The sequence below is a fragment of the Microtus pennsylvanicus genome, chromosome X (genome assembly GCF_037038515.1).
Source record: "Microtus pennsylvanicus isolate mMicPen1 chromosome X, mMicPen1.hap1, whole genome shotgun sequence".
Taxonomy (NCBI): Eukaryota; Metazoa; Chordata; class Mammalia; order Rodentia; family Cricetidae; genus Microtus; species Microtus pennsylvanicus.
The window spans coordinates 54,374,901-54,384,340 of NC_134601.1; the positions used below are offsets into that span (position 1 = coordinate 54,374,901).

At 41.9% G+C, this 9,440-nt stretch overlaps 1 protein-coding gene across 1 annotated transcript; it reads left to right on the forward strand.

The window, feature by feature from the left end:
- Nucleotides 1–779: 779 nt before the first annotated feature.
- Nucleotides 780–8,566, forward strand: LOC142840349 (uncharacterized). The gene is made up of 3 exons (XM_075956910.1): nucleotides 780–1,159; nucleotides 7,152–7,197; nucleotides 8,342–8,566. The coding sequence occupies exons 1-3, from the start codon at nucleotides 780–782 to the stop codon at nucleotides 8,564–8,566; spliced, it is 651 nt and encodes a 216-aa protein (XP_075813025.1).
- The last annotated feature ends 874 nt before the right edge of the window (nucleotides 8,567–9,440 follow it).

Here is a 9,440-nt window from a genome sequence, read left to right on the forward strand (position 1 = left end):
TAAACTCCTGTCCAAGCAATTGTCTCTGGTGGCTACCCTACAACATGTACATACATACATATATATGATTATACTACTTGTTAAAATTAAAAATAAATCTTCAGAGTTACACATATGTGCCTTTTTGTTCTTTTTACTGATAATTAAATCATAGCCTAATTTGATTTTCCAGGATGTAATAAATCAGCCAATATTTTTCAGAGTTGATCATTATTTTGATTTCATAATTTCCAACAATGAAAATGATGCTTCAAATAATAGGTAGCACAAAAAGATTAAGGTTTATTTAGGGCCATATCAAAATGTGAAAATTATGTCCTAATATGATAGTTTATTTAATTATCTTATTTTTATTCATATCCTTCCTCCACCTCTAAATCAGCTTTAAATGCATTCTCAAGCATCGTCAAGATTTGTTCGTAGATCTAAAAGAAACTCCTCAGCTCAGGACCAACTGCTGGTTTCTTTCTCCAGCAAGTCAGAAAACTAGCGATCTCCTTCAAGCAGTCTTTTTTATTTATTTCTATTTTTTTTAATTTTTTCCCCAACACTACTTACTGCAACTGTCATTATTCCATGCACAAGTTCGTGCCCACACTCCACCCCTTGTATGCCTAAACTAGAGCCTCACCCAGGGTTGTGAGTTGAAAGCCAATAGCAGCGATAGCAGTCTGGAGTAACAATTTTAGCCTGGAAATCCCAGACAGTTCCTCAGGGGGCTTCAAGGCGCACAGCCATTTCAGAACCCACAAGGGGGCGCTTTCTGATGCGCTCAGATCATGGCCCGCAAGTACTACTACTTCGACTATGACTTTTACCGGGTGAACTTCTATGAGGAAGAAATAATGACTGAACCTGAGAAAACAGTGGCCTACACGATAAACAGTGGCAGCTTTGACCAGGGAGTCATAGAGGCCCTGAATAATCTGTTCTGTGAGGGCCAGAAGAGCTCTGTCGACGACCACAGCTACCAGGACTGGGATATAAGTAACAGCCAAGACATTGAGCAAGAAGAGGTGGAGATGGCCATGAACATGGTCGAAGCCAGTGAACAGCCATTAGTCAAGATTCGCCAGAAACCATACATATTCACGCCTGGACAGCTGTGGGAACTGCGAGCAGTCTTTGAAGAAACTCAGTACCCAGACGCCATCAGACGGTATGAATCGGGTCTGTCCTTTAGGACTTTGGGCTCCTTCTCCTCTCCCCTGGCCTCTCCTCAGTCTTGTTGAAAGTTTGTAATATTTTTGAGATTCAGAATACTGACTCATAATAAGCATAGCTTTTTGCCACTGAGGTACAAGCTCCTCAGGGAACCTCAGCGCACGAGAGCCTAGGTGGGAGCCACAGGAGTGCGCCCTCTGGCGAGCTAAGGGCATTGGCCTCACTCTGAGGAAGAAAGCCGCGAAACTTGAGGGTGACCCATGCAGCAGACAGAGGTGGCTTTTTTTGTAAAGGAATCTCAGGCTCCCTGCATGAGCTGTGTTGCATGTAGGGGACCACAGCCTCTTTTTAGTTTTGTTGAATCGGAGTCTGAGTTGTACAGGCTGGACTTGAACCGACTTGGTAGCCCAATCAGTCCTTGAAGTTGTGATCAATCCTTCTGCCACAGCTTCTTCAGTAGCTGAGATTACTGGTTTGTGTCATCAGGCTTGACTTCCTATCAATTCTTGGCCCTGAATCCACAATCTTCACCTGACTCTTTGATGATGTTTAAGGGGAGTTGTTGTCTAGAAGTCTGTTTTCTCCATCCATTAAAGAATTCAAAGGCGGAAAGATCCCGGGCACAACAGGAGGCAATGGTACTTACTAAAAGTACTAAAAGTGAAGTAGGAAACACACACAGTGAGGCATGCGAGAGAGAGAGAGAGAGAGAGAGAGAGAGAGAGAGAGAGAGAGAGAGAGAGAGAGAGAGAGAGAGAGAGAGAGAGAGAGAAGAGAGAAGAGAGAAGAGAGAGAAGAGAGAGACAGAGAGAGAAACAGAGAGAGAGAGACAGAGGAGGAGGAGGAGAGGAGAGGAGAGAGAGACAGAGGAGGAGGAGGAGAGGAGAGGAGAGAGACAGAGAGACAGAGGAGGAGGAAGAGAAGAGAGGAGAGGGAGAGAGAGAGAGAGAGAGAGAGAGAGAGAGAGAGAGAGAGAGAGAGAGAGAGAGAGACTCCCCACAAAGTAGAAAGGGGAATCTGAAAACGAAATGGTTTTCATTTGGAGAACTGGAAGTTTTCAGCTGACTAGTCCTCTCATAAACTGAACCATGTTTAGGACAGACCTTGAACATAGGGGAGCAGGCTGGAAAATTAGCCAACGGCAGGAGAAAACGCCTACTAGGCCTTTGGCTCAGGTAAAGAGGGTGAGAGAGAAGCAGAAAGTTTGCTCTCTTAATAGTTTGAGGCCTCTTTCCCTGTATGTCTGCAGGTCAGGTCTAGCTCTTGGTCCCTCAAGAGCATACTTCTTGGGTGACCAAGGTTGAACTTTCCATGCATCCTGGTGCAAACCAGGTCTCCAAAATGCTCACTGACCACTCCTTTGGTTCCTTTCTGTTTAAAAAGTGTCCAAAATTAAACACAGAAACATAAAGGGCATTGCTTAAATCAAATCTGAAGGTCAGAACTCAGCAGACTGAAGTCTTCTCAAGTGATTTGGGGATAGGTCCCTGGGAGTCTCTATGACGCCACAGCAAAACCTGAACCCATTAAATAAGTGCCCTTTCCATGCCCCTAGTCCCCACCTACCACTCTCTTGTTTATTTGTCCTCTCTATATGATTCCTCTAAGGACCTCATATAAGGAAAATCAGGCAGAATTTGTCCTTCCTGAACTAAGCTGCCTCGATTAGTATGTCTTTGAGCCTTGTCGGTGTGTTAGCATCAGACAAAATTTCTGCTTTCTCAGGGGTCAGTCATACCCAAACACCCCTATGCACAGCCATGTGAAAAGCTATCTGGGCAGATTTTCCCTGTGGCCCATGTGGCTTGTGCTTCACTGGTGTGATCTAGTGGAGCAGACAAATGCTTTTAGAACTCCATCTCAGTCACTCGGGGTGCACACCCAGAATCAGACTTGTGTCATGGGATCATCCCTGCTCACTATTTGAGGAACCACCTCACCCTTCCTTTGCGCTGTACTATTTGACATTTCCCCAGAGGGAGCATCATGTTTCCAATGTCTTCAGGGACTCACCATGATTTATTCTGTGGGTGTTGTTAGTAGCCACCTTCTGAGTGTGAGGACCTTCTGGGTGTGGTTTGAACTGCTTTTCACTACTGCTGCCTGAATTTCCCTGTGTTTATGGATACCATGACCTATGTTCGTGGTCAAATATGTCTTTAGCAAGGTCTTTTTCTCCTATCTAAGTCAGGGTGTGTTTTGTGGTGAGTTATTGGTGTTCAAATTTGCTGTCTGATTGCATGTAATGTTTTCTTCCCAGAATCATTTCTTTCAATACACAGAAATACTAAAATCTGCTAAACTTCCACATTTATCATTTCATTTGTGTTGCCTGTGTGGGGCCTGCTTTTTGTGTGCAAAATTTTTCAGAGATCAAATATACGGAAGAATGAAGACTTGTGTGCCCTCACAAACATATCATTCGGCCGTCACTTTGCATAGTTATCTGTACCTAGTGGCACAGATCTATAACCTCAGCCACATGGGAGTAGATCCAGAAAGAGAGACACTTCCAGGTTTTGCAGGGCTCAGGAGGATGCTCAAGGTCAGCAGAAGCAGCTTAGTGAAACTCTGTTTCAAAATAAGACTGAAAAACACATAAATACAAATATAATTATAAAACCATACAGCTCAGTGGTAGACCCCTTGCCTAGCATATCTGGGATTGTAGGTTCAATTCCTGATGTCACAAAATATGTATAATTTGTATGTGGCAGATATAGACACATACAAATTTTCTTTTTTCTTTTGTTTATATATATTTTCAAATCAGGGTTTCTCTGTGTAATAGCCCCGTCTGTCCTGGAACTCTCTCTGTAGACTAGGCTGGTCTCAAACTCACAGAGAGCCACCTGCCTCTGCCTCCCGAGTGCTGGGATTAAAGGTGTGCACCACCACCACTCTCTCTCTCTCATACATTACATCCCTACTACAGTTTCCCTTCCCCCCACTACTCTCAGCCTCCCCAGACTCCCCCGCTCCCCTGTCCACTGCTCCCCCACTTCCCTTCAAACCACTTCTACATAAAGCTCCTTCTAAAGGTTGCTGAAAAGTCTGCTTATAAAGGTGTGAGGGGAGATAGCAATTATTTACATTTTTATTAAAATATTTTTCATGCAATATATTTTAATCATATTCTTTCTCTCCCCTAACTCCTCCCATATCCTCCTTACCCATTCAACTTCATGAACTTTCTCTTTCTCAAAAACAAAGGAAAAAAAACAGAAAAAAAACAACAAAACCAAAACCCAAATCAAAGAAGACAAACTTAAAAAAGAAAACAAGACAAGAAGTAACAGAACAAAACAAAAGGTTCACACACACACACACACACACACACACACACACACAAAATACAATATCTTTTGTGTTGGCCAACTACTCTGGACATGGGGCCTGCCCTGGAGTGTTGTGCTGATGATGGTGTCCTTTGCTGTCCAGAAGCATACAGAAGCTTTTCAGTTTCATGAGGTCCCATTTAGTAACTTTTAGTCTTAGTGCCTGTGCTACTGGTGATCTGTTCAGAAGGTCTTTTCCTGTGTCAATGAGTTCAAGGTTATTTATTACTTTCTTTGAGACAGGGTTTCTTACAGGCCTGCTGTGTTTCCTTCTCAGCTTGCTATGTGATTTTGGAAACATAACTTGACCTCTCTGTTTTATTCTATTAGGTTCAGTGTATCTGGGTGTATGTCTATAATAGTAATTTTTTTCTCTTGGTGGATTTTTTCTTTAATGGATATATAGTGTTCTTTCTTATCTTGTCTGATTAGTTTTGTTTTGAAGTCTCTCAGATATTAAAATAGCTACACCTGCTTGCATCTTGGTTCTGTTTGCTTGGAATGCCATTTCCCATCCTGTTACTCTAAGGTAACATCTGTCCTTGCTGTCCTTGGTTTGTGAGCTGTTTCTTGAATGCAGCACAAAGATGGATCCCATTTTCTTACCAAATCTGTTAGTCTGTGTTTTCTGGTGTGTGTGGGGAAGAATATAGACCATTAAATTAGATAGTTTTTAATGATCGGTGTTTACTGATTTCTGTTATTTTGTTGTGGTGTAGCATTTTTCCATCATTTGATTAACTATTGTGAGATTATTTATTCCTTGTGTCCTCTTGGATTCAGTTAACTTTCTCTCTTCAGCCTGAAATTTCCTTCTAGTGCCTTCTGCCGAGCTGTATGGGTGGACAGAAATTGCCCAAATTTGCTTTTCTCTTGAAATGTTTTTTTCTTTCTCTGTTAACTGTGGTTAGTAGTTTTGCTGGATCTAGTAGTCTGATCTGACATCTGTGGTCTCTTAGGGCTTCTACAACATCTAACCAATCCCTCCCGGCATTCAGACTCTCCAATGGGCCCATCTTTACATGTGACTTGGTCCTTTTCCCTTGAAGCTTTTAATATTCTTTCTTTGTTCTGTATCTTTAGTGTTTTAATTATGTGGCAAAGGTATTTTCTTTTCTGCTCCAGTCTATTTGGTGTTCTGTATGCTTCTTGTACCTTAATAAGCATCTCTTTCTTTAGAGTGGGTGAGTTTTCCTTCATGATTTTATTGAAAAGAATTTTTGTGCTTTTGGTGTGTGCTTTTCTCCTTCTCTATACCTATTATTCATAGGTATGGTGTTTAAATATTGTCCCAGATTTCCTGGGTTAATTATGTCTGGATATTTATTTTTAATATTTAACACTTTCTTTGACCAAGATATTCATTTTTCTACCTTGTCTTCAAGATGTGAAACTCTATCTTCCATGTCTTTTAATCTGTTGTTGAGACTTTCATATAAAGTTTTTGTTCGACATCCTGAGTTTTTCACTTCTCTTTTTATTTCATTCTGGGTTTTCTTTGGTGATTCTATTTCTTTGTTAAATTCTACTTTCATGTCTGGAATTGTTTTTACTTGTGTTTTTTTTTTTGGCAAGTTTTTGTGGTCTTTCAGACATTTATTTGGATCTTCTTTAAGGTATTTGAACATATTAATAATTGGTGTCTTGAAGTCCTTGTCTTATGCTTCAGCTAAATCGCTTTTCTTATAGCCTATCACAATAGAGTTGCTGACATCTTGAGGAAGCATGTTGTATTGATTCATGTTTGTGTTTGGCGCTGGGATCTAGGCATCTGAAGCTACGATGTTTGAGGTGTTTCTTAGTGTAGACATCTGGTGTCGTATTTGTTGGGTGGGTCCTTTGGTCCCAGTCAAGTGTAGCTGTTGTGGGTAGCTGTGTCCCAGCAAGTATGGTGGCTGAGGGTCCTTGGCAGAATTGTTTTGCACTTCAATGGGGAGTCACAAAGGGATGGAGCTGAGCTGAGAGGGGCAGTGGGGAAGAACTAGAGTTATTCTGCATCTGCACCAGGAGGCTGAGTCCCTAAGAGATTGGGTTGGGCTAGGCGGAGGGCCTCCTGAAGGCAGGCTGCAACAGAACTAATGGTGGAGGAAGGTCATTGGCTAATAAAGGAACTGCCTTGGCCCATTTTATTGGTTAGAACATAGGTAGGTGGAGTAAACAGAATAGAACGCTGGGAGGAAGAGGAAGTGAGCTCAGAATCCACAGCTCTCCTCTCTGGAGCAGACGCCTCAGAGAGATGCCATGCCCCAGCTCTGACCCAGGATGGACTTAGGCTAGAATCTTCCTGGTAAGACTGGTGCTCACAGATTATTAGAGATGGGTTGATCGGGATATCAGAATTAGCCAGTAAGGGCTAGAGCTAAAGGGCCAAGCAGTGTTTAAATGAATACAGTTTGTGTGTTGTTATTTTGGGCATAAGCTAGTCAGGCGGCTGGGGTGTTGGGGACACAGCCCCGCCGCTCCTTATTACTACAAAGTAAGCCGGAACTGGGATTTGTATATAAAATAATATTGTTCTAAAAATAAAATAAAAAGAATAAGTATGGAGAGCAAGATATTAAATTTTAAAATATACATGGAATGTACTAATTATAGTTAATTCCATGCCTAGTATGGAATATTAAATATTTGTCTTTTTTCTCTTCACAGAAGAGAACTGGCAGAGCTCATGAATGTGGATGAACAGAAGGTGAAGGTCAGTCAGCCTGCGTATTTAGTTTACCAGAGTGCTGATCTCAGAGTTGCCTCCGGACATGGATGACTTTGCCCTAGGCACATGAAACTACTTTATTTTTTCCTTGTGTCTTATGCTGGGGGAAAAGATCTGGAATATGAGACCTTGGCAAACGGAAAATGGAAAAGGAAAACTTTAGCTAATGTTTACTCCGTGCGGGGCAGTCAATTGTGATCCTAAAATAAAAGCAAAACCAAATATATAGCATCTACACCTCTGTCTGTCTGTCTCTCTCATGTATGTATAAATGTGTATATATACATGTGTGTATATAGTATCTATGTTGCATAAATATTTTGCATGTGTGTGTGTGTGTGTGTGGCATAATTAACATTTGATTCCGTGTAACACAAAAGAGTGCTTCACAGGGGTCTCCTGGTGAGTATCATTTTGAAACTCAGGGTGACTTGGAAATGATCATATGGCTGTAGGGAATATCTTGGTTGTAAAACAGAACATGTGCACTTGGTAAAAGAATGAATGAATGACAAACTAAAGGGGAAATGGGATAATTGAGCCATGAAATATTTTTTCATAAACTAAAGCATTTTCCTATCATGTGAGACAAATGTGGAAAGAGAACTTAAAGTTCAAGAGGGTAAATTTCTTTGTTTCTTTTAGAAGGTTTTGAAAAGGTGATTCAGACAGTGGTGGTTCTACATTTAGTTTCTGGTGTTATTATATCTCATATCCAGGAAAAATATTTCCCCAAGTTCCCACTAGGGCAGAGGAGTCAGTTCTTGAATACAAAGGGAGTTCATGACCACCAGGAATACAGGAGACTGTTTCTAAGGACAATTTTGAAAGAATAACTGTAAGCCTGTGCACATAGAGCTTGGTACATGACTCTAATTGGGTGTGCAGAATAAAGGGTTTGGTATTGTGTGTAATGAATTTTTCTTTGTTTTTCTGGTAGTGACATACAACCCAGGAACTATGAAACTGTAGGCAGGTCATTGGCCATGAAATGGCTAGTAGCTTCAGCCATACAAAGCATGTGAGCACTTAAAAACTGCATTGTGGGTTCAAAAGAGATTCATAGGGTCAAATGAGAGCAGCAACTGCTAAATATGTTAATCGAACCCTTCTCTCCCTCGGATTTCAGGACTGGTTTAACAACAAGAGAGCTAAACTTAGGAAGAACCAGAGGGCAATACTGAGAAAAAAGCATTCCCCTGCTATCAACGACAACCTTGATATGAAGACTCTGGTGGAGACCAAGAACATCTTCATTCTCCAGGAGCAAGTGGGAGATGGGCTCTTCTGGTGTCGCAGGAAGTTTGTCGCCCATACTGGCCAAGACATTCCTATCTTTCTCTCCTTATATTAGCAATAAAGCACAGTTTATCCATTTACAACTTGTGTGTGCCCTCCACAGAAAAGGATGTGTTTTATTACAATTTGTACAGAAGTCAGCTCAGAGCAGGTGAGGGATAGAAACACATACCGGTCATTGGAATGCATAGCAGCCACTGGAACACATAGCAGTCACTGGAACACATAACGTTCACTGGAACACACAGCAGTCACTGGAACATATAATGGTCACTGGAACACACAGTGGTCACTGGAACACATGGTGGTCACTGGAACATATAGCAGACACTAAAACACATAGTGGTCACTGGAAATCACAGCGGTCACTGGAACACATAGCAGCCAGAAAAACACATAGTGGTCACTGGAACACATAGTGGTTATTGGAACACATAGCGGTCACTGGAACACTTAGGGGTTATTGGAACACATAGCAGCCAGAAAAACACATAGTGGTCACTGGATCACACAGTGGTCACTAGAACACATAGCAGTCACTGGAACACATAGTGGTCCCTGGAACACACAGCAGTCACTGGAACACATAGTGGTCACTAGAACACATAGCAGTCACTGGGACACACAGTGTTCACTGGAACACATAGAGTCACAGGAACACACAGCTGTCAGTGCAACACATAGCAGTCACTGGAACACATAGAGGTCACTGGAACACATAGTGGTTATTGGAACACATAGCAGTCACTGGAACACATAGTGGTTATTGGATCGCACAGTAATCACTGGAACACATAGTGGTCGCTGGAACACACAGTGGTCACTGGAACACACTGCGGTCACTGGAAAACATAGTGGTCACTGGAACACATAGTGATCACTGGAGCACATGGTGGCCACTGGAACACACAGTGGTCACTAGAACACAT

Bases quoted from the DNA above. Each gene is read 5' to 3' on its own strand.
- LOC142840349 (XM_075956910.1), top strand. From the start codon at position 780: ATGGCCCGCAAGTACTACTACTTCGACTATGACTTTTACCGGGTGAAC. The intron at 1,160-7,151 runs GTATGAATCGGG...TTCTCTTCACAG, and splicing joins TACCCAGACGCCATCAGACG to AAGAGAACTGGCAGAGCTCA. The intron at 7,198-8,341 runs GTCAGTCAGCCT...CTCGGATTTCAG, and splicing joins TGGATGAACAGAAGGTGAAG to GACTGGTTTAACAACAAGAG.